General features: G+C 26.9%; 1 protein-coding gene across 8 annotated transcripts in view; it reads right to left on the reverse strand.

Annotated features, from left to right (window-relative positions):
• The window catches only part of LOC100205859 (inositol hexakisphosphate and diphosphoinositol-pentakisphosphate kinase 2), an 84,406-nt gene extending 58,227 nt beyond the window's left edge, over positions 1-26,179 (reverse strand). For 2 of the 8 annotated variants that reach the window (XM_065806178.1, XM_065806173.1), the window contains exons 1-3: positions 25,615-25,750; positions 22,314-22,429; positions 9,130-9,228 (exon numbers count right to left, since the gene is read on the reverse strand). In XM_065806178.1, the coding sequence (XP_065662250.1) occupies positions 9,130-9,228; positions 22,314-22,429; positions 25,615-25,648 (249 nt within the window). In that variant the 5' untranslated portion in view covers positions 25,649-25,750. Of the gene's footprint in view, positions 1-9,129; positions 9,229-22,313; positions 22,430-25,108; positions 25,204-25,614; positions 25,753-26,155 lie in introns of those variants that run through there. The other 6 variants (XM_065806177.1, XM_065806180.1, XM_065806176.1 and 3 more) reach the window with 5 other exon arrangements.
• Between the last annotated feature and the right edge of the window lie 589 nt (positions 26,180-26,768).

Raw genomic sequence — 26,768 nt, forward strand, 5'->3', positions numbered from 1 at the left:
ATATATGTATATATACGCATATATATGTATATATAAGCATATATATGTATGTATGTATGTATGTATGTATATATATATATATATATATATATATATATATATATATATATATATATATATATATAAATATATATATATTGTTGTTCAACACATTTAAAAGCCATTTTGTTTTCAAACTTCTTTTTTTGTTTTTTTTAAACATCTTCGCTTCCAACAAGGCTGCAAGCAATCACTAATTAAAGTTGGAAGTTACTGGAAGAGAAAAGATGAAGATTGTAGAGCAAGATAACGATTGACAGACAACTTAAAGAATTGCAAATTATATGTATCAGGAAAGCAAAATGGAGGAAGCGAATTCCAAAGAACTGATGTTCGAGGAAAAAGACTAGATGAATAAGAGTTTTTGGAGCACTTAGGAACAGTCACAGAAAAAGGATGAGACTTGATTGCATGACGTGTAACACAAGTATGAACTTTAGAAGATGGCACAAGAGACGCTAGCTCTTTAGAGCAGTGCCCATTATAGTATTTGTTGAAATGAGAAAGAGAAGCAACATTACGACGATGTGATAATGGTTGGAGGTAGGCTGCAAGAGCAGGTCCAACTATGTTTACAATGCATTTTTGCACCTTGTCTAAAAGAGAAAGGGCATCATTACAAGATCTGCCCCAGATATGGCAACAGTATTCCAAAAGTAATTCAACAGTATTCCAAATGTAATTCATTGAGCCCATTTTATAGATCATCTAAGTCATATTTTAAAAATCCGGAAAAATGATAGGGCAAAATGTCTGGAAAAAATCCAGAATAGTCTTGCAGAAGTGTTCTTCGGAGCTGTCGCCCATACTTTCAAAACTATTTAACAACTGCTCATCAGAGTCATGTTTTCCAGCCTGCTGGAAAGCGGCATCTGTTATCCCTATTTTCAAAAATTCTGAAGAGTGATCTGACTTAGCTAACAGTAAAAACCGATAGATTTGCTAACAGGGTAATTCCGCATCAAATCACCCAAAATTTAGGAAATTTTGAACCATGGGTCCTCAAATTTTTTAAAAACTTCTTTGGCTGTTGCATCTTAAAAAGAAAAGTTGACACATAAAATTTCAGCTAAAAATGCTGAGCGGTTGACAAGATACTGCAATTTTAATATTGACCTGGTTTCCCAAAATGACCTGGTTTTCATAACATTCTGAAAAAACATTTTTCTTAAAAAAACAGGAAATAAAAATGGCAAAGTTATGAAAATAAACATGTATAATGTTTTTTTGATGCTGAATTCAATAAATGTACTTAAAATGCTGAAATATAAAAGGAACATGCTTAAAAGTTAATAAAACAACTAGTTTCTATAAACCAACTTTGGGGCCCAATATCTCAAAACACCCCCGTCCAATTTTTTTTTTTTTTTTGCTGTTATTATTTTCAGCTGCTTATAATCTTACTAGGCACAAAAAATCTAACTGGAAAAACAACTGAAACATATGGAACTTTAATTTCAAAGATATATCAAATTTTCAATAAATCATTTTAAAAAACTTGCAAATAGAGTTCTGTAAAATATTAAATTTGGTTTATAGACTCCTTAAAAAAACAAAAACAACTTTGTTATATTTAGGGAAGTCTTAATTATATGATAACTTAGTTTATTTGATCTTAATAACTGAAAAAAACATTATAATCAGTTTTTATATAAAAACAATTGTTTTTATATAAAAACTGATTAAGTGTGATATTGATGTGCATTTGTTTAAAAAAAAATTTGACAACTATATAACTATATTTTGAATAAGTTTATAATAACTAGTTTATAAAAAGTTCAGTTATAGAACAGAATTTATTGGTAAAATTTTATTCAAATTTTAACAAATTAAAAATTTGATATATATATATAGATTGTATATATATATATGTATATAAATATATCTATAAAGAGAATTAACAATATCTATCTGTGTAAAAAATTATACAACAGGATTCTAAAAAGGTTTGAATTATTTCTATATTAAAAATTTTTTTTCTTTTGAACTGAAAATTAAGTAGGAAAGAATTCTCTTTTTTTTAGGAAATACATTCATACTAAGTAATTTATTATAAGATGTGTTCTATTGGCTTAATGACATCAGATGCATGCAAAGGCCAACAAGATGTTATTGAAACTTTAAGCAATGAAGAAAAAATAACTATATCATTACGCTGTAACATTGAACTATCAAACTTAATAATGTTATGTGAAAGACATACTACAAAATATTTGAAAATGTATCCTATATGGCAGAAAGCATGCTGTGATCCATTCCATAAACATACAAAAAAAATCACAAGTAAGTAGAAGTAGAATTTAAATATTTGAATATATATACTTTTTTAATTTGTGTTTTCCAAAACATAAACATTGTTTTAAACAATTGTGCAGATAAGCTTCATACAATTCAATTACTTTTAGAAAATCTCAAAGTAGTCACAATAAATGAATCACAAATCATGATGAGAAGTAGTTTAAATATTGCTCCTGGAAAGAAACTTTGCAAACCTTGTAAGCAAAAGATTGCCAGACAAGCAGATCTTAAGAAAGAGAAGCAAAGTCTGGGTAAACAAGATGAGGATTTTCTAATATCATCATTCAAATCAAAAAGACAGGAGATCAATGAAGAACTTGAAAATTTTAATATATCTCCTCTAAAAACTCATTCAAAGTCATCAAAACATATACTCTCAGAAAGAAAGCGAAAAGTTGCGCACATCAATGAAATGGTAAGTAACGTTACTAGAAAATCTGAAAGTCAATTCAATGTTCCCTCAAAACTGTGTTATGAAACAAATAACATGAAAAAGAAGGCTGAAAACTTTGATGAAATTATGAGCTTGATAAAAGAAAAAATTCTATGTTCTGACAAAAGGACTATTGTTCAACTTTTAACACTGGCACCCCCAAGTTGGTCAATATTAGAAGTACAAAATAACTTTGCAGTTACAGAATACCAAGCAAAAATGGCTAGACAAATTTTTAATAAAAAAGGATTGTTAACTATATCTCCGTTGTATAAAGGTAAAGTGTTACACAAAGAAATAGAAAATTCTGATAAATTTTTTTATGACTCGAGTGATTTATATAGAACTATGCCTGAAAAAAAAAATAATGTTAGCATTCAAAAGAACGTCCATAAACAAAAAAAACTGCTTTTGTGTAATTTAAAGGAACTATATGTATTATACAAAGAAAACAATCCAGAAATACAAATAAGTTACTCAAAATTTGCTTCACTTAGACCAAAGTGGTGCATTTTGCCAGGTGCAAGCGGTACACATTCTATTTGTGTTTGTTCTTATCACCAAAATGCTAAATTGCTAGTAGATGCCTTGAATATTGGACTAAAGTATAAGGATTTACTTTCGAAAATCGTTTGTTCAGTAGAAAACAAAGAATGCATGCTTTCACAGTGTGATAATTGTCCTGGTAAAAAACCCCTTACCAAATATTTGTATGAGATTTTTGGAGAATACGAAGATGCTTTTGAGATACACTACAAGCAATGGCAAACTACTGATCGTGCAACACTATTGAGTTTAACAGCAGATGTTCCAACATTTGTTGAACTATTAGTATCTTGCTTTGAAAAGCTACAAGCTCATTCTTTTATTGCTCGCTCTCAATCACAGTACCTTAACCAACTAAAACAAAATATGGATCAATCAAACATTATCATTATTGGCGACTTTGCTGAAAATTATGCTTTTGTAGTCTAAGATGAAATACAAAGCTATCATTGGAACACCCAACAATGTTCTTTACATCCATTAGTGATATACTATAAAGATGATAAAGGTGTACTGAAACATATTTCTTACTGTTTTATATCAGAGGACATTACACATGGTGTAACTTACGTGTACAAAATATTTTAACTAATCATACTAATATTAAAAATAAAATTTTTCAATATGTCCATATTACATTTATTCACTGATGGTTGCGCAGGACAGTACAAAAATTGTAAAAGCTTTTACAATCTATGCCAACTAGAGAGCGAATTTTCCTTTAAAGTTGAATGGAATTTTTCCGTCCCACGGAAAGTCACCATGCGATGGGATTGGTGGTACTGTAAAAAGATTAACAGCACAAGAAAGTTTAAAATGACCATACAGAAACCAAATTCTCACTTCATAAGCTATGTATGAATTTTGCATTGAGAAAATCAAGGTTGTTAACTTCATTTACATAAAGGGATTAGACAATTGCAACGTGAAGAGCAAAAAGAAAGGTACACTGGTGTAACAACTCTACATGGTACTCGTAGCTTTCATCAATTTATTCATCTTGGAGATAACAGGGTTGGAGCAAAGAGGTGTAGTACGGACACTAATTATACAATAACTCACAACCTTAAAAAGAAACAAGATATATTTTAAATTGATGCTGTTACTTTAGGAGGTTATGTAGCTGTAGTCTATGATGATAAGTGGTGGATCGGCATTGTAACTGAAACCAACCTAGAAGAAGTTGATTTTAAAGTTAAATTTCTTCACCCAAAAGGTCTATCAATCTATTTTAACTGGCCTGAAAGAGACGACTACTGTTTTATTCCCAACACCAACATATTGAAAAAACTATCTGTTCCACAAGCTTGCTCTAGTTCCGGTAGAAACTATGTGTTTGAAAATGCTGAAATAGAAGAAGTACAAATAAAATGGGAACAATATTGTGAACTATTACAAACACAGTCAAAATAACTTACATCTTTGATACCTTTGAAAATCTTGTTTATTCAAGTAACTTTTTTTCATTTTATTTACAAATATTGTTTGGGAATTTCTTGAAAAAGTAACACATCTTTGAAATTATAGTTTTATATGTTTCAGTTGTTTTTCCAGTTAGATTTTTTTTGCCTAGTAAGATTATAAGCAGCTGAAAATATTAACAGCAAAAAACAAAAAAAATTTGACGGGGGTGTTTTGAGATATTGGGCCCCAAAGTTGGTTTATAGAAACTAGTTGTTTTATAAACTTTTAAGCATGTTCCTTTTATATTTCAGCATTTTAAGTGCATTTATTGAATTCAGCGTCAAAAAAACATTATATATGTTTATTTTCATAGTTTTGCCATTTTTATTTCCTGTTTTTTTAAGAAAAATGTTTTTTCAGAATGTTATGAAAACCGGGTCATTTTGGGAAACCAGGTCAATATTAAAATTGCAGTATCTTGTCAACCGCTCAACATTTTTAGCTGAAGTTTTGCATGCAATATTTTTTTATAGTTAGGAATAATGTGTCAAAATATAACACAAAAAGAAGACACATGGTTCAATGGACTGGGTGATTTGATGTGGAATTACCCAACAGTAAAAACCAATAGGTTTTATTGTGCATTAAATAGAGGTGGAGAGGTTAAGGCCATCGCTCTTGACATTTTTAAAGCTTTTGATAAAGTTTGGCATGCTGGTCTTCTCCATAAGCTTTCTTCTTACGGTGTATCTGGTAACATCTTGAAGATTATTGAATCCTTCCATTCCAATCGTAGTATAAAAGTTGTCCTCAATGGACAGCATTCTTCTTCATATCCTGTCATATCAGGGGTTCCTCAGGGGTTCCTATCTTTGGCCCTATACTCTTTTTAATTTACATAACGATCTTCCAGATATTCTCACATCTAAGGTAGCATTGTTTGCTGATGATATTACCATTTATTCTTGTTGTGATAAGAAGCCAACACTCTGATTGCTTGGAGGGGGCATTTGAGCTTGAAAAGGATCTCACTTCTGCTACAGCATGGGCTCTCAGTGGCTGGTGACCTTTAACTCAAATAAAACTCAATCCTTATTGCAATAATCTAGATCTTCAAGATATTTATGAACGGTAATGTACTCGATGAGTCATCTACTCTTCATCTTCTAGGATTAACTCTTACTTCTGATCTTTCTTGGAAACCATATATCAAGTCTGTTGCAAAAATAGCATCTGCTAAGGTTGCATCTAGGTTTATCGAGATTCTATTCTCTATCTCTATAAATCTCAAATCCGGCCTTGTATGGAATACTGTTGCCATATCTGGGACAGATCTTCTGATGCCCTTTCTCTTTTAGACAAGGTGCAAAAACGCATTGTAAACGCATTAACATCAGTTCTTTAGAATTCGCTTCCTTCATCTTGCTTTCTTGATTCATATAATTTACAATTTCTTAAGTTGTCTGTCAATCATCTTGCTTTACAAATTTTATCTTTTCTCTTCCAATAACTTTTCACTCTAATAGTGGTTGCTTACAGCCTTGTTTAAAGCTAAGATGTTGAAAAAATAAACAAAAACTAAAAGTTGAGAAAAACATCGAGTATTCTGGAAATATCTGGAAAAAGATAATCCTTGCCATAGCCACTTTGTAGCAAGACTTGCACGTAATAATGCATTTAATACTCCCAATGGAACAAAAAGACATTAATTAGTTCATAAATGGATTTATCGGTAATCACCCATACACTAAACTGTGAACTCTTTTCAAATTTTTATAATTATTTTATTCACCGACAACAACTTTTTATCAAAATGAAAAGTTAAAATTATGATATTTTTGCATTAGTTTATTAAATTTTAATTTTGCTAGCAGGGTAGACCAAAAATCAATGACATAAGAAATATCATGCCATAATTATATATTTGTAGTTTAAAAATTTCAAGAGTATAACTACAGATGGTTAGATATCAAGATAGATATTCAAATAACAACATTTATTTGGATTATTGTGAAAGACGTGTTTTACTACCAATAAGATTAGAATTCATTATCTTTACTCATACTTTTTGGCTTCTTTTTTAACTAGAAAAAAACTTTACACCTCATTCTATTTTTTTCAACTTTTTAACTTAACTTGTGATTATAATTTTTTCAAGTTAATACTATTCATGCAATAGGGGTGGGGGGGGGGAGGTATGGGGGTCCAAAAGTAAATTTTTTTAGATTTTATGAAATTTAACCACTTTTTCTTAATTATTTGTGTATGCTGATTTCGAATTACTTAATACTTTTTTTTTCATTATAAATATTTAGCTTTCTACTTCAAAACCATGAGGAATTTTTGTAAATTAGGTAAGCTATCAACTGTAATAAGTTTTCAACTGCAAAAATTGGATTAAAAACGTTATACAATAAATCAGTTATTCCATTGTTGTATCTTTTTCCAAACTTCTAATACTTTCTTATTTTCTGTTCAAGGAAGATAGATAAATTTTGCAAAGCTATATTTGAAAGAATGATACAAGATCAATGATGCAATCATCCAAGTTTTTCAATGCTTTTACAATAACTAAGCAGTCAGTCTTATTTAAATTTTTTTTTTTTTTTCCAATTTTTATTTTAGGTGCCCCAAGAAGTCCTAACGGTCTTGTCACAGAGCACCGCGGAAGTGCATTTAACCAGGAAGTTCACGCCTCCTTCCTTATCGTAACGCGAAAATTTGTCCAGAGCTCGTTTCGAACCTGGATCTGTTGCTTATAAAGCAAGCGCTCTAACCACTGCGCCACGGCCGTCCAAATGAAAATTTCTAAAAGATAATTTACTGTAGACTTCATTAAAGACAGGTACAAAAACAATTCTGAGTAAAATGTATGATAAAATTTGTCAACTACTGGAATATTTCTAAAAAAGTTTATTAATTTTGATTTATTTGTTTACTAGTTTATGATTTATTAATTATTTTTTACTTAATAATACTTTGTTTTGGACCCCCTCCCCCCCCCCTCCCTAACCTTTATTAACAACTTGTAAAGTGATCATCATAAGAAGCTGATTTATGCTGCACTCTGAAATTCACAAAACATTTTTTTTTCTCTCAATGAAACAACTAAGCTAGTTTTTTTTTGTTTATTTTTTTTAACATTTATCAGTAATATTTAACAGTTATCTGCAACAAGTTATATGTTATTTGAGGCTTACTATAAATATTGAAAATGAAAAATTGAAAAAAGATAAGGACTTTTTAAATTTCTACACAAAACAAAATTCTATTTTTAATTTTTTAAACTCTACATAAAAGTTTCTATTTAAAAAAGAAAACCACATTAAAATAGTTTAATGGGTTTTAAAACTAGGAAAAATGTCAAGTATGAAACAGAACTGACAAAAACTAATAATTTTATTTTTAATATAAATTAAATAAATAGAAATTGTAGACAAAACAAATTTACAGCTACAATGCTAAGTTTTGTTATTGGATGAAAAACAACCAATTAAACTAGCTGCTATGGTGTGCATGAACAAACACTCACTAGATAAAACGAGTCACAGATTTTATTTATACTTCAAAATAAAAACCTAAATATTGTTTTAAAAAGAGTTTTAGCATAAACAAAACACTATTAAAAACATAGGTGAGTTATAAAACATTTTTTTCTGATAATTTTTCAGAGATATTTAACTTTCATAATTTCCTGAGTTATCTTTTTGAGTGAAGAATTAGTCAACATATTCCCAAAAATAACAGAAAAAAAAGACAGAATCAAAAACCCTGGGTTTTTGGATTTTTAAATTCTATATCTAAATAAAAAATATATAAAATAATGACCATGATTGACCACAAAATAATGACGATTGAATACTACGATTAAAAAATGACCATAGACACTACGATTGAATATTGACCATAGACACTACAATTAAATATTGACCATAGACACTACAATTAAATACTGACCATAGATACTACGATTAAATATTGACCTTAGACACTACGATTAAATACTGACCATAGACGCTACGATTAAATACTGACCATAGACACTACGATTAAATATTGACCATAGACACTATGTCTAAATATTGACCATAGACACTACGATTAAATATTGACCATAGACCTACGATTTAATAGAAAACTTACTTTTTATTTGTCATTTTTTAAAAAGAAACTTTATACTTTCTCAAGTTTAAACAATAAAGATAATACTGAGTATCAACTTTTTACTGAAAATAAACTTTATTCTATATCTGTAAAAAAAATTATTACTAATTTTTTTTTTTATGCATATATTTTATGATTTATTCACATTTATGAATAAATGAATCTTTTTACATTTATTTTATTCTAATATATTTCAAATTTATTTTAAATATATTTTAAATTATCAGTCATCTAAAAGTATAAACCTTTTTGTTCATGGCGCATAATCCAACTTTTACAATTCCATTTGCAAATTCATCATCGGTTAAGTCATCAAAATCAATTGTTTTGTTGTCTGCACGATACTAAATAAAATAAAAAAATAAATCATCAAAATTTGAGAAGACACAAGTTTATCATACTGAACAGCCTCCACAGTGATGGTTAATTTACTTTAAGTATAAAAAATGTAAAGTGATGCATTGCAGTAAACAAAAACCTAAACCTTAACCTTCACACTTGCAGTTTAGTTAATCCTCTTTTTATGCTTGTTTCTCACCTGGTTTAATGAATAAAATTCAGTAAACTAAACCAACTGAAGTAAAACAGATTTGAACCAAATCAAAGACTAACCTCAAGCAACTGTAATCACTTAATAAAGTCAATGGTACATAAAATTGAATTTCCTACTGCTACCATAAAGAGATGCTTATTGCAACATTTTTAATAATGGATACGCTTACAGGTAAAATCCTCATAAGATTCAACTGTATTTTTTATTTCAAAAATAGTAAGATATCAAACACATTTACAAGTAACAAGTACTTATTTGTTAAAAAAAGAAAATCTTTGTTACTTATTTAAATTAAAGTAGCATTTTGCAACAAACATATTTGACGGATAAGATAAATATTTCGAACTTAAGTTAGTGATAAACTTGCCTAGGAAAGATATTTAGCGTTAAAAAAGTTTTATATCAAAGATTTTATTTCAAAGTAATATCAATATGTCATATGCTGCTTCTCAAACTTTTTTCTCAAATCTTCGCAAATTTTAGAAATGTTTACTTTTCTAAACAATTTAAGATAATATAACCTTTAAGAAAACCTTCTTAACCTCAAAATATTTTGTCCTCGAAACATATTTTAAATATTTTGTTCATAATACTGTTATAAGTTACATAGTTTTTGACATAGTAAACTGCTCTCATTGTTAATTTCAATAAAAAAAGAAATATAACATATTATGGCAATTACTTTTGCTTTAAAATAAACTAACAATTAATGCATTTCAATTGAATATTCTTTTTTGTTTTTGACATGATAATATTTGTACACACTCAAACTTCTAATAAGTGACATGCTATAAGAATGTCTAAATTTAAACCATATTAAGTAAATGTTAAGGCAACAGGAAAACTAAATGTTTGGAGTATTTATATATAAAATCAAATGTTGTTACTAAGAAACATTGAAAATATTAACAGTTTGAATGAAAATTCTGGTCTAATTTATAAGATAACAAAAAGAAGTAAAATTTAATACATTGCTATTCGGCAAAATTTAAACAATTTCTAATCAATTAATAATCAAATTATTTTTGTATAAATACCTTTCATACACCTATTTAGAATGAAAATAAGTACAACATAAAAATAAATTTGAAGAATAAAATAACTATATATGCACAATATCAAAGAAAATATATAATTTACATCAATTTATTATATATATATATATATATATATATATATATATATATATATATATATATATATATATATATATATATATATATATATATATATATATATATATATATATATATATATATATAGGTTTAGCAGGAGTAAATGAGTGCAGGAGTGGTGAAATGCTTAATATTTAAAACGAACTTGGCAGGTGCTGATGCTGCTTTTTGTCCATTATAGTGCTTCTATGGGTGATCAGTATTTTCGTATTTCAGTATTTCATATTTCATATTTCATTTCGTATTTCGTACATCAGTAATAATTTTGTTAATTACACTGTAATTATATTATTAATACAACACTGTATTATATAATTGCATTTCTTCCTACTTTAAAATCAAAAACTGATTTGCTACTCTTCTACTTTGTGAATTTTTTTTTATAATTTGAAAAGTTAAAAAATTGCCCTAAAATAGCTTCAAGCGAAAGAGCAAGTAATTTTAAGAAAGAAAGAAAGAAAAAGCTTTTGTATTTAAAACTTGAATGAGTTCAATACTTTAAAATTGTTTTTGTGTTACCTAATTCAAATTTAAATGAACAAATTTTATAAATGTTTATAATAAAAATAAAAATTATAAAATATGCATCTCATTATTTGTACACGCATACAAACCAAATAGGGGTGAGAGGGCAGGGGGTAGGAACTATCTCAAGAATGTCACACCCCTTCCTTTACCCACTCACTGTGCAGTGTTCCAAAGAAATGTATACACACTTTAATACCTCATTTTTTTCTAATTTAATTTTCTTTTGTAGGTATAATCCATTTAAAATATTGGTTAATATTAAATTAGTTTGTAAAATATTAATTTATTTTAAGTGCTACTGTAAGTGTGAAAATGTTTGGAAAGAGCAAAGGTGGTTTAGAAGGGAGTTTTATATCCACCAATGAGACTCACCATTACTCAGGAATAAGTTTGAAAGAAACAAGACTGTTTAAGATATGTTCACAGACAGTGTTCTCCTGAAAATTGATTAGGAAATTTAAGAAAATTTGTTCAGCAAAAGGCATGTAAGGAAGACAAATTGAGTATTTTTATGCAACACAATGATCGCTGTTAATGCAACACAATGATCACAAAAAGTGACCAACGGAGCCATCCCGTTATGTAGACTTAGGAGATTTGATAATAAAAACAGATTGTAGGTGGTGTCACTGAATAAAAAATAAAAATCATAAGAAAATATAAAACGAGTGGTAAGACTTTTGTGAAGTAGAAAAACAAAGTTTAGATGCTGAGGGGGTAGGAGGAAAAACAATTAATGCTCTATGCATAGATTATATGCAACAATGAACAAATATTTGATTTACTGATATTAGAGACTGTTTATGTCTAAGATATGATGGTGTTATGCATTAGTAAGTTCCATTCTGTCATCTGGTATGGTCTTGTTATGTCATTGCCCACTTTCAAATTGGTTGAATAAAAAGCTAAACACACTCACTTCTTGTGCTTATGGGCTAGCACATCAGAGCCAGATGTAAGACTTACAGAATGGATTTTAATTGATCAAATGCAAACATTAGTCATTGTAGGCCAGAAGCCTTCACTCTTAGCCAAAAGAGCAAGGACCCTGTAGTGGTATGGAATGATGTGCTATGAAGTGAGATTTTAGATGCAAGCACTTAGTCAGCAAATGCTGATCATGCACGTTAGATCAGCACTTGTGGAGCTTTCGAATAAATGTGCCCATGAGTGATAGTGATAAAATTTTACTGCTTAGGGGGAGAGAGCACCATGATTCACGCTCTAGTCATCCTTAGCAAATGATAAAATAATGTCATATGAGTTAGCAAGACTATATAAATCTTAAAAAATAGATCAAGTTGTAGAAAAAATAATAAATGATAGTTCGGATAAAATAAAAATGAAACTAGAAAATGTGTTGCCTTCATGGTTTGAACACTTAATCCTCCCTGATCCGAAGAAAACCAAATCGGCATATAAAACAAAATCCCACTACCACGATAGGTATAACCAGTAAATAGCACCATTATCGCTATAATAAACTAAATAACAACTATATGACTTAAAAATTTATTAAATGTACTCGTGAGCAAGAAAATATAAGTGATATAGTTAATGTAAAACAGTTAAGATCTTAAAAATATAAGTTTTAATACATATTCGATATTATTTGTGATCGCCTTTGGATCACTCCCCTTATGATCCAGCGCCCTAATCCACTAAGCTATAATGCCAGTATGTAATTTATAAATGTAGTATAACACATGGTCTTAACTCTAAACAAAAATAAATAATCCACTAAGCTATAATGCCAGTATGTAATTTATAAATGAAGTATAACACATGGTCTTAACTCTAAACAAAAATAAATAATCCACTAAGCTATAATGCCAGTATGTAATTTATAAATGTAGTATAACACATGGTCTTAACTCTAAACAAAAATAAATAGAAACTGATTACCATCTGTGTCACAGCAGGATATATAAATATCATTAATATGACAAATATACAATATAAACTTAACAAAGGGTTAAAAATCATGGGTGTAGTAGATAAAAAATGTTGATACCATAATGACCAATTAGAATTAAGTATTGGATGAATGGTGATACTCCTCCTTAGTAATGCACTGTATTCATCAATGACATTTGAGGGGGTCTGAGAACTGCTCTAACGCCAGATCTCACTGTCTGCACACTACTTGTATTGCATTTAGGAGCACATACATTTAAAAAGCAACATTCCAAGATTATTCCATACCCTCAATGAAGATGATGATCGAAGGGTGGAGTTTTGTGAATTTTAACTTGAAATAAAAGGGAGAACACATGCAGTTTTCACATAAGATTATTTGGAGCGATGAGGCAACATTTATATAAAACAGATCAATCAATTAATTCCATGGTACCCAATAGCTGTAATTGTCTGTCACAATAGCAGCTACTGGGAAGCAGAGAACCCTTATGTTACAGAAGAACATTATTTAGGTTTTCCGGGAATTAAAGTGATGTGAGGATTGTCAGCGCTGGGTTTATTTCGACCATATTTTTTTTGTTGATAACACTGTAAAATTGATAGAGAATCCAACAAAATTTTTAATTAAATGATTCACCATGTTTGTGATTCCCTTTACTTCGTGTTATCAGCATTTTTTGGATCAAAATAGGCATCAATTAGGACATTTGCACTGACTAAACAAATTCTACATCAGCAGTTGTGGACAGGAAAGGCGTGTGATCACACTGGATGCCTGACCAGGGCTCAATTTTATTTTTTTTAAAGTCCCAGATAAAATGTCCAATCAAAATTTATTTGGGTCAGACAATATCTGATATCTTTTTTTTTTTTTAAACACCTTTGCTTCCAACAAGGCTGCAAGCAACCACTATTAGAGTTAAAACTTATTGGAAGAGAAAAGATAAAGATTGTAGAGCAAGATAACGATTGACAGACGACTTAAAAGATTGCAAATTATATGTATCAGGAAAGCAAGATGAAGGAAGTGAATTCCAAAGAACTGATGTTCGAGGATAAAAACTAGATAAATAAGAGTTTTTGGAGCACTTAGGAACAGCCACAGAAAAAGAATGCGACTTAATTGAATGACAAGTAACACGAGAATGAATTTTTGTAGATGGCACAAGAGACGCTAGCTCTTTAGAGCAGTGCCCATTATAGTATTTGTAGAAAAGAGAAAGAGAAGCAACATTACGACGATGTGATAATGGTTGGAGGTTGACTGAAAGAGCAGGTCCAACTATGTTTACAATGCGTTTTTGCACCTTGTCTAAAAGAGAAAGGGCATCATTGGAAGAACCGCCCCAGGTATGACAACAGTATTCCATACAAGGCCGGATTTGAAATTTATAGAGATAGAGAATAGAATCCGAAGTAAGAAAGTATCAAGCTGGATAAAGAGATACAACCTTAGCAGATGCTAATTTTGCAAATGATTTGATATATGGTTTCCAATGGTTTATCACAACAAGAATAAATGGTAGTTTCATCAGCAAACAATGCCACCTTAGATGTGAAAATATCTGGAAGATCATTAATGTAAATTAAATAGAGTATAGGGCCAAGGATTGAACTTTGAGGAACCCCTGATGTTAAAGAATATGAAGAGGAGTGCTGTCCATCAAGGACAACTTTTATACTACAATTGGAAAGGAAGGAATAATCTTAAATATGTTATCAGATACACCGTAAGAAGAAAGCTTATGGAGAAGAACAGCATACCAAACTTTATCAAAAGCTTTAGAAAATTCAAGAGCAATGGCCTTAGCCTCTCCACCTTTATCTAATGCACGATAAAACCTATCAGTTATTACTGTTAGCAAATTAGCTGTAGAACGAGAAGATCAAAATCCATATTGATGGTCAGAAAGTAAGTTATTATATTCAAGACAAGAGATTAAGTGTTTGTTAATTAAAGATTTAAAAACCTTGCTTATGATAGAAAGAAGACTAATGGGACAGTAGTTAGACAAGTCAGATCGCTCTCCAGAATTTTTGAAAAAGGGATAACAGATGCCGCTTTCTAGCAGGCTGGAAAACAAGACTATGATAAGCACTTGTTGAATAGTTTTGAAAGTATAGATGACAGCTCTGGAGAACACTTCTGCAAGACTATAACAGGTATGTTGTCCAGGCCTTAAGCTGTAGAAGAGTCTAAACAGGAAATCACTTTAAATACAGAAGCTGGAGTGATACGAATGTCAAGCAATGGATCAACCTGTTTGTTGGCTATATCAGGTAGAACACAACTAGTGGAATCAAGAGATGATATTGATGAAAAGTTCTTAGCAAGATATTAATGAAAAATTTCAGCTTTGTCTTCAGGTGAGGTGACAAAGTCTGAACCATACAAGAGATTATTTAAAATATTTTACAGCAGATTTTTGCATTTTTTTAAAATAAAATAGTTTCAATTTAATATTGTATATTTTTTAGATAAACTTGAATTTTCACACTTTAACTGACATCCAGGCTTGGACAGGAATGGCGTGCGATCGAGCGCTATTGCTGACCATGCAAATGATTTATTTTTTGACAACTTGACCATGATTGTTTATAAGTTTTGATGATTTAAACATTTCAGAAATGTGCTGAATGTAGAAACTCTAAGCTAAACTTAAACTAGAAAAAAGTTAAAAAAAAAAAACTAACGAAAAAAAAATTCCTAACAAAAAAAAAATTTTGTTATGAAAAATATAAGCACTAAAATAAAAATAAAAAATAAAAACTTAAACTCGAACTGAAACTTTTTGTTACGTTTTTAATTACATTTGAAATAATGTTATTAAAATGTTATTAAAATGTTATTAAAACTTATCTTTTTAAACATTTTATTAAAGTTACACAAAACGCTTATAAATTAAGTAACAAATTATTACTAATGATTGTTTAACAAATGAACAAATTATATCAAATTTATTAAAAAGTGTTGTATATAATATTTTTGAATTGCATAAATATTTGTTTTTTTCAAAAAAGTGGTAAAAAAAAGTTGTTTAAAAAAATTAATGTCTTTTTAAAATATTAATTTTTAATAATTTCATGGTCTAATAAGTAAGTCTAGTTTAAAAAAAGGTTTTCAACTTTTTTATTCAAAAAAAAGAAAAAAAGAAAATAAAATGCGTCTGCGATTTAAATAAAATAAACTGCCAACAACTTAATTTTAATTTGAGCATTACAACTTTATTAATAAGCGCTTCAGGTAACAAATTTAAAAATTATTATAAAAGATTTAAACTCATTCATTCCTATCGTAATTAAAAAAAAAAATTTTCTTAAAAAAATAAAATGTTTATTAAAAAGTTTTAAAAAATTGTAAGTTTAATTATAAAAGTTAATCGTATGAACATTTCAAAATGCCTCAAAACTTTTCCATTAATCAACAAAATACATGCTTATAAAAGTAAATATAGTTAGTTTATATTCTTGTATAAATCACATAAAATGTGTAAAAGCTAGTAGTCACAAAAGGTTTTGAACTTATTCATAGGTAATTTAAGTAACTTCAAAGTAATTCAATTCTAAAAATAATGGTTAAAAAGATTTTTCGGAAGACATGGAAAAATAGTTTCAAACATTTAAATTTATCATAAAAAATACATGCCCACACAATCATTATAATTAATTTTATGATTTTATTTAAAGCCTTCGTGTAAAATAAAAACTTTAGAAAAGATCAACAATTAAAAGTTATTGATAACATAACACTTTTTTTATTGCATTTAGATTGTTAAAACATCAAAATAGCCATAGTCAAGTTTTAAAGAAAAATATTAGCGTAGTCAGTTACAGAGTGCGATCACACGCCATTCCTGTCCAAGCCTGGATAATGCTTATTTTTTTTTTACAACTTGACCACAGCTGTTTTGATGTTTTAACAATTTAAATGCAATTTAAAAAAATCGATATGTTACGAATAACTTTTAATCATTGATCTATTTTAAAGTTTTTATTTTACGCAAAGGCATTAAATAAAACCAAAAATTTATTAAAATGATCATTTAAAATAAACGCATTATGTTATTTATTAAAATGATCATTTAAAATAAACACATTATGTGTAAAATTTCAAACACAATTAAAAATGTAACAAAAAGTAGAGTTGTTTGAGTTTTTTTTAAAGCTTTCAATTTATTTTTAATTAATTTAATTTTAATTTTTTTTTTTTTTTTTTTGTATAAATATAATAAAGTATTTATTTTGTAGAATTTAATTCCCCTCGGTCAACTCGGTCCGATTACTTTATAAATTGATAGGACAATCTGAGGTTTTAGCCGGACAATGTCCGACTGTTAAATTGAGCCCTGCCTGACTATGAATATGATGAATTTTTTTGAAAGCTTGACCATGGCTTTTTAACACTTCAAAAACAGGTTGAAAGAATCCAATAATTGAATGAAAATTGCAAACAAGCTTAAACAATAAAAAAAAGAAAGAAATTTTAATGAAGGAGAAATGAAAAAAAAGTAATTAAAAACCATATCTCTAAACAAGTAAATTTAAAAACAAATCTTTAAAACCCAATGCTTTTATATGATATTAAATCACAAATTTTGCAATAAATTTTTTCTGATATTACTATTTTATTTTATTAACACTCTGCTGTATGTGTGTGTAAAAAAATAAAAAAAATCTAGGAAGTGGCGGGTCTTGAACCGCAGATATTTCATTTATGAAGTCAATGCCTTATCCAAATAAACTAAATGCACGTATAAGTAGGAGAACAATTAATTTACTAATTTTAAAAATTATTGTTCTGCTTCCATATAAAAAATAAACTTAATTAAAATTAACTAAATTAATTGATTTAATGCAAAACTAATTATTGAATGTTATATTGTCATCAAGCAAGAGTATGTATGTAAAATTTAAAGAAAATCTACCATCAGGAAGTGACTCAAAAATTGATTGCAAGATTTGATGCTCACAGATAAACAAACAAACAAACAAACAAACAAACAAACAAACAAACAAACAAACAAACAAGAAGGCAAACAAACAAACAAACAAACAAGCAAACAAACAAACAAACAAGCAAGCAAGCAAGCAAGCAAACAAACAAGCAAGCAAGTAAGCAAGTATATATAAATGTAACTTATTTATTAAACATAATTTTTTTAAATTATACTTAATGATTAAAAACATATAATAATATTTTAAAAATAATACATTTCTTAATAAAAATAAATAAAACGTTTCTTTTAATTATTAGGTTTACCACATTTATCTCTTCTTTAATTATCTTTAATTTAAAAGGCGACCTAAAATCACTTTAAAAATTATTAACTTTTAGTAAAAGTTAAACGAACAGATTTGGTAATAATTAATTCAAAATTTTAAAATTAAAATAATAGTAAATGTATTTATTAAATGCTTATGTATTTTATTCAAATAGTTATTGTCTGCATATAATATATAGACTATATCTATAGACCATAACTATTTGAATACAAGACAAAGCGTAATTACTATTTTGTTAATTTTACAAATTTTACACGATTTAATATATGCAAATATATTATGTAATGTAAATATTGATTAAAAATTTTTTAAAGTATTTTAACATTCAACTAATAATTATTTAAAATATTATTAAATACTTAAATTAAATTTACTAAAATATAGTTACTAAATATTTAAAATACTTTATACAGTTTTCAATAATAATTTACAAATAGCGTGGTATTTGCAACAAAAACATTGTTAAAATCTTAAATAAAATAGTTGCCTTATCACAACTAAAGTAACATGGTTATGTCCACCGGTAAATTCATGTATTCAAAGAAATGCCTTTAAATCAACTCCTTATCTTCAAATAAAACTAAATAAGATAAACACAAATGATTAAAATGATGATTAAAAAAATGATGATTAAAAATCATTGTTGCAGCACTGGCTTTAACTAGTGGAGGAGGAGGGAGGGCAGGGGGATCTCAAGAACAACACTCCCTTGCCCCCCCCCATCCCTATGGTTGCTTATAAAAAAGCGGTTTCCGCAAATAAACTTTGGGTTTGTCACTGTATATATGCTAGAACTATGAGAAACTTTGTTAATTTTTTTCTTACATTTATTCATTTTGAAGTCTTTTTGCTTTTAAAAATGTTTTTGCTTTACTTGAGGTTTTTTCTCAATACTAATATAATAGGAAAATAAGAAAATAAATTATTGTTTATTTGTAAAATGTATTATTTAATTAATAATTTTTGTAACGAAGGAAGAAATTAAATAAAAGAACATGGTTTCTTTTACAAATGTATTTGTCACATTTGATGCCTGTCTGAAATTGTTTTCTATATATTGCCCAATTCCCAACATTATTACGAACTACTAGAGATAATGAACATAACGTATGCTCTGTTTGAAAAAATATATTTAAAAAATTAAAAAAAAGTTTTAAATAGGCTCCTAAAAATTTTGTTAAAAAACAGTAAATTAACAATGTTAGTGTATTGTTAATTTACTGAATTTTTTTAACAAATCTACAAGCTTTTGGAGCATATATTTCAATGGGGGTAATAAAAACAACCAAATATTTTATATTTGAATATTAGTATTAAGGACTTTTTTTAGATTATAAACTTGTTAAAAAATTAAAATTAAAATAAAGTAGCAACTAATTTTTTCACTTTCCTTTTTTTTGCTGTTTCTTTTAGCTTTTTTTTGCCACAAATTCTGAAAACGCTTACTATATAAAAACGTGGTCAAGTTGTCTAAAAAAATTACTTTAAACGTCGATAAACAAGGGGTGCAACTAAACACGCTTCCCAGGAAAGTTTTTATGACTTTAGGAAGTCATTCAATCGCTAAACCTTTAACCATTGTCACATTGTCGTAATGTTGCTTCTATTTCTCTTTTTTATAAATACTATAATGGGCGCTGCTCTAAATAGTTATTGTCTTATGTGCCATCTACAAAAATTTTTTCTCATGTTATTCGTCATTGAATTAAGTCTCATCCTTTTACTGCAACTGTTCATAAGTGTTCCAAAAATTCTAATTTGTCTAGTTTTTTCCTTCAAACATCAGTTCTTTGGAATTCACTCCCTTTATCAGGAATTAACTCTCTCTCTCTCTCTCTCTCTCTCTCTCTCTCTCTCTCTCTCTCTCTCTCTCTCTCTCTCTCTCTCTCTCTCTATATATATATATATATATATATATATATATATATATATATATATATATATATATATATATATATATATATCATGCCTGGACAGGAACGGCTAGTGATTGCATGCTGTAACTGACCATGCTTATTTTTGTTTATAAAATTTAAAAAAATTATATTAAAAATATTTAAACAATTTGAAAATATTATATTTTTTTCTTTTCAACAATTTAATTTCACTTTACAATAACTAAAAAAAAACTTTTTAATTTATTAAACAATCATTAGAAGTAATTTAGAACAGCGTAACTTTAATTAAACGTTTCAAAAGATAAGTTTTAAAGTAATTTATTTCTTATAGAATTAAAAACTTAACAAGCAATAATTTTTGCTTCGAGTTTGAATTTTTCGAGTTTTATTTTAAAGCTTATATGTTTTCATTTTCGTAAGGATTTGTTTTCTTTTTTCTTTAGTTTTTTCTGTCCAAGCCTGATATATATATATATATATATATATATATATATATATATATATATATATATATATATATACATATATATATACATATATATATACATATATATATACCATAACTAATTTATTTACTTTAAAAAAATTTAACTTATTTAAACTTATACTATTTGTTTGATACAAAACTTTTATAATACAGCATCATCAATTTATGTTAGCTTACTCACAATTTAGTTGTTGTTTATTTCTAATGAGAGGGAAATTGTTTAAGGGTGAATTTCTTAATGGCCAAAAAAACTATCTATAACCTTATTTTAAACATTTTGGCTTAAATCAAAATCTTCATATACTACTCATAAACTAGTTAACCATTTCAAATCATTGCCATTCAAAGATCAATCTAAAAACTTAATGATAATGAAAAACTTTTGTTAAAAAGCAATTTCAAAACTAAAAAAAATCACCTTTTCATAAATTTGTTACATAAAGTTACTAAAAAAGTTCTGTAAATTAATTATGTTTACAGGCTTGATTATGGTTTATCCAGCAATGCATTTATACACAGTTATAACCATCAAGCACTTTTGTATATTAGCACTTTTGTAACAAGATAAATAAAGTTTAATAATTTGAAACTATAAATAATAATAAAATTAATTAATTAACAAAAAACAAATTAATTAATAAAAATAATAAAACTATAAATAAACACAGTTGAATGTAAAGCAAACGAAAAAATTAACTAAATTAAATTTGATAAAAAGAATTTTTTTCAACATGTTCGGAAATTTTAAAAGTTGTTAAAATTTAAAAAAAATTAAATTAAATTAATTCAAATTTATTAATATTTTACAATAAATTTAATTTAAATATAATAAATAAAATTAAATTTAAAATTTAAATTTATTAAAAAAATTATATAACTATCTGTTTTTTTATCAACAAAAAAAATATTACTTCATGATTGCAGTGAAAATGTTTTTTACAACAATTAATTACTGCTAAATGTTTTCCGCATAAACTATTTCAAAAGACTGTTTAAATAATCTAATTGAAAAAAATTTTGGTGTATAGTAAATGGCTTAAAACATAGGTAAAACTGCCATTTTGTATGTAAAATTCATATAGTGTATAACTTTTTTATGCCTGTATATATATCAACCCTTGGAATTAGGAAAAATGAGGACCTCAAACTGTTAGAGGCCAGCATTAGGTCAGCAAAAAAATTTGACACAAAGGGGTTACCATAAAACACAGAAACAAGATCAGCAATATTTTGCCCACCTCAAACACTTTTAAGTTGGCAGTTAGGTCGGCATTGCTGAATGCCAACCCTAATTTTCCAAGGGTTGATATATATACATATTTACTATGGCATTCAAATCTAAATGGTTTTTTTAAAAAAGAAAAAAAAACAATAACAAAGAATAATAAAATTAACAACAACAAAAAAAAAGATTGTAAATAATATTAAAAACAACTATTTTGATGGATGGGTATTTGGTCTTTATGGGTAAAAACATAAAAAGTTTTATACAGTTAATAAAACTAAACAATATTCATTCTAATTTTTTTTCACATAGAACTGCTATAGTTAAAAAATATTTTTACTTGCATTTAAACCTATTTACCTTATACAAGTGTGATACTGGAGATGAAGGAGCTGATGAATCACTGCCACTTTCTCCTTCTAACTTTTTAGGCATTATTTCTTCTTTCGAGCCATCTGACATTCTGAGCAAACCTGCTGTTATCAATGAACATTAAAAATAAATAAAATTTATGACTATTATTACTAATTGAGATTTGAGTATTATTACTAATTGAGATTCCAAAAAATCTTATTCTATTAAGAAAAAATAATAACTGAAGAAGTTAACTAATAATAGAACTTTAAAATTAAATTGCGTATAAATTTTATATATTTGAGGTCATGGATAAATAAACAACATTTAGAGTTTTGATAGAAAATTTCAAATATACAACATGGTAACATCTTAGAAAACAAGATAATTCATATGGTTAATAAGCAACTAATTTTAAACTTTAAAAAACATTAAAAATATTTCAAAATAAACATTTCCTATTTTATTGCACAAGAAATGTTTCAACATAATTTACTTTGTTGCTTAAAAAAAAAACTACTTATATATAGTTATTCAAGTACTTTCTTTTTTTCAGTACTGTGTAGTCATACAAAAAGACTTTGAAAATATTGCCCTTTCTACATTAAGATGGCAAGTTGCACCATGCTGGCATTAATCTAGATAAACCTAATTAAAAATCTTTATTTGTTTTTCTTTCTATTTTCCTCTGAGATAAATCAAAAAGATTTGGTATTGATTAAAGCAAGCAGATGCTTGCTCAGCAATTGTAGAGGCATATATCTTTCACAACAAAAATTTAAAAATTAATAACAAAGATTAATATTTAAAAAATAATAATAAAGATTAATATTTATTAACTTGAACAAAATACATTTTTATTTTAAGTAAATACTTATTACATTCAATATAAAATAAGATGTTTAGATTAAATATTTTTCAAATAAAATAATATTATAAAAAATGATAACATAATTAAATTAACAAATAAAAGATAAAAACAATAATCTTATCTAATTAAAAACTTGATAGATTGTTAGTTGTATAAAGGTAAAAGTTGTGGATCAATTGCAAGGTGTGAGGGCTAATTAAAAGTTAATCATAAGGTAATGACTTGTGTAATTATAAATTGAAAAAAAAATTTTAATTAAAACATTTTCAATTTCTTATGTTTAAGGATACAAAAGGATTAAAGTAAAATTATTTTTATATTTTAAATTAGTTTCAGAGTTAAAACTGTCTAATATTACTTAATCTCTAAATTTATTTTTTATGAGGATCATATTCGAATGGAGAAGAAATCAGTGCCAAAACTGTAAAAATAACTTTTTTTACTGTGTTCTCCTTTGTAAAAACCCGACATCTGGCAACCCTAGGACCATATTCAAAAAAGTAGGTTTTTATAGTTGAAGTAGTTTTACTTCAGTTAAAAAATAGGTTAACACATTAAAAAAGATAAAACTATTGCTTAATATTATGTAAAATCTTATTAGTTTTGCAACTAAACTTTTTATGTATAAAGGGTGTTATATGAAATAGAAACATTTTAAATATAAACAAAAAAAAAAAAGAATGAATTATTCTTTTTATTTTTGTGCAATATTTATATGTGCAATATTTATATGTGCAATATTTATATGTGCAATATTTATATGTGCAATATTTATATGTGCAATATTTATATGGAATAATTGATAATCATATATTAAAATAATATGTGAAACTTGAATAATGGATATTTAATGTTTTGTATAATATTTTGTTAAAACATTTTAATTTAAAATGTTGTTTTTATAGAAGCTAAACTAAGACATAAATTGGTAAACTTGATTTTTTATCTTAAAGAATGTCAAACTATGTAATTTCAAAAAAGCCGTTTAATTTTTTTTTCATATTTCCTAAACATTAATTTTAATTCAAAATTATCAATGCAATATTCCACACAAATATTGCACAAATAATTCTCAATTATAAATCTCAATAATTCTTAATACAATTTTTTCTTTATGTATAAATATAAGTAGTTTTTATTTTTATAAAGTTATACATACTTAATACATTTAAATATGATAGTTATGATAAAAAAAAAAAAAAAAATGCAAAACAAATACACAGTACAAAATTTTTTATGCCATTAGCATATTTTTTGTACATGCAATCAGTACTATGGCTTGTGGGTCGAACGCTTCCCTAAAAATCTGTCATAAGGGTCCACCAGATGAGGTGGACCCTTATGACAGATTACCACTAGAGGCAGTTTAGTTAGCAATGTTGTGAAACGATAGAAAAGATATACTTAAAAGTACTAATGCTTCAAACAAAGTGAAGTCAACACAGTAATAGTGTAATATTGATCATTTTAAAAATGACAATAAAACAACATTAAAAATATTCAAACAACTAATCTGTTAAGCAAACATTAAAAAGTATAGAAAAAAGAAATTGCAGAAAAGACAAGCAAGGTTGGATGAGTGAAAAGTCAAGATTTTAAATGGTGAAACTAGCTAGGGGTGCTGTTTATAAATTTTTCTGTTAAATTAATAAATGAAAAAAAATATTAAACATTTTTTATAAATAACCATAAAATTAAAAATATCATAATATTAACAATATTATGTTGTAAATGTTTTTATTATAATTTGTACAAAAACGTAAATCACATTTATTTTAAAGATCTTTTCCTCCTAAAAAGTTTAGAAAAAAAAATAATTTAAAAATCCCCTCTAATATAAAAATTTTCTTTATATAAAAAACACTACTTTAAAATCACTTTTGAATATCCAGCCAAAATTTCTGAAGACAAACATTATAAATATAAATACCTTCAAGTTAAACAAAAACAAAGTTTTAACTTTCGTGTTTGTTTCATGTTTTCATCATCATTTACTAACTCCTTTATATTGCATGGAGTTAATCTAGAAATCAATACAGTGATCTAGTTTTTATTTTTCAATTATTTTTACATTTTTAGTTTTAATCATTAAAAATTTGCCTTAACTGTTTTAAAGTAAAAAACTCCATAAAACGTTTGAAAACTGACTATTAAAGACTGTTAAAGTGGATCGAAAGATCAAAGGCTTTTAAAATTCTTTACTTTTTAATTAATTTTAGATTTTATTCTTTGATGTTAAAATAAAAAAGATTAAATTGGACCCATACTGTAAACTAATATATAAATTTTAGAGACATTCCAGGAACTCTACAAAGTTGTACACTTTTTTCTCCACAAAACTTTGCATCAGTTCACTATTTTTTAACATCATATTATCTTAAGCACTTATAACTATAAAAATCTATGTTTATTACTTTTTTTTTTTCCAGGGATTACCTTTGTTTTGCTTGTTAATTGGGTGATTTTTCATTGCATATTTTATTAATCTCGCTCTAATTTGTTCATTCTGTCTTGTTTATCTTGGTATTTGTGTTAAGTTTAAAATTATTTGTTCATGGAATTTTTACTGTGCTGTGTATATTGTTCATGGTAATTTTGTAATGTTTAGTCTTGATTGGTTATGACAATTTACCAACATTCAGCCTTACTAATTCATAGTTTTTTATTAAACTGAGTCTTATTTATGATACTTTTGCTTTGTTTATAGCATTTTTGTCATGTTTTGATTGTTTCTTTATAGTATTTTTGTAATACTTCATTCTGTTATCTTATTTTTAAATCCTTTCTTTAATTTAAGTTGACTTTTAATCCTGGTTATGCAATAACATATATATAATATATTGAAACTTGTAAGCTTTTTTGGTGAACAGGCTATGTAATTTTACAAATAATTTGCAAAATATAAATTTATCAAACAAAGATTCGATGACTTTTTTAAACTATTATTATTAGTTTATTTTTATAAGTATGTTTCTACCTAAAAACCAAATACATTCTGGGTTATAGATTTTGTGTTATTTAAAAAAAAGCCTTTGAGACTTTTGCTACTTTCATTTTGCAACCAATGCTGATTGATTTAAGTGTCCAGCGCGTTTAATAATCTGCTTTAGCCATATCCTTTTATAATATAGGGTTAATGCAGAAAAATATTTTTTATTTATTTATTTAATTATCTTTTATAAGAAAACATTAAATTAAAAAAAAAATCAATTAAATGAATTGCTATAAAAAAAATTTTGTTTCTTTTAAATTTGTTGTTTTCCAAATAACTCATAAATGGACAGTTTTTTAAGGTTTAAATTACTATTTAAAAAAAATAGCACAAGCTCCAGTAATCCAAGAAAAATTCAAGAGAAATTGCGAGACGTTGTTTACAAATAGTTGGGCATGTTTGAAAAGCGCACCGCACTTTAAGAGCTTTTGTCGCCTTAGTCACAAACCAAAATCGTCATTCTTTATTTAGATGTCTTTATTTAAACTCCTAATTGCGCGCACTTCTTTAAATTTCATTTACCATACATTGGAAAAAGATCAGTACAGGGTTAAGACATTTTTATGCCTGGGTCTGTAAATATAGAAGGGCCTAATGC

The sequence above is a fragment of the Hydra vulgaris genome, chromosome 09 (genome assembly GCF_038396675.1).
Source record: "Hydra vulgaris chromosome 09, alternate assembly HydraT2T_AEP".
NCBI lineage: Eukaryota > Metazoa > Cnidaria > Hydrozoa > Anthoathecata > Hydridae > Hydra > Hydra vulgaris.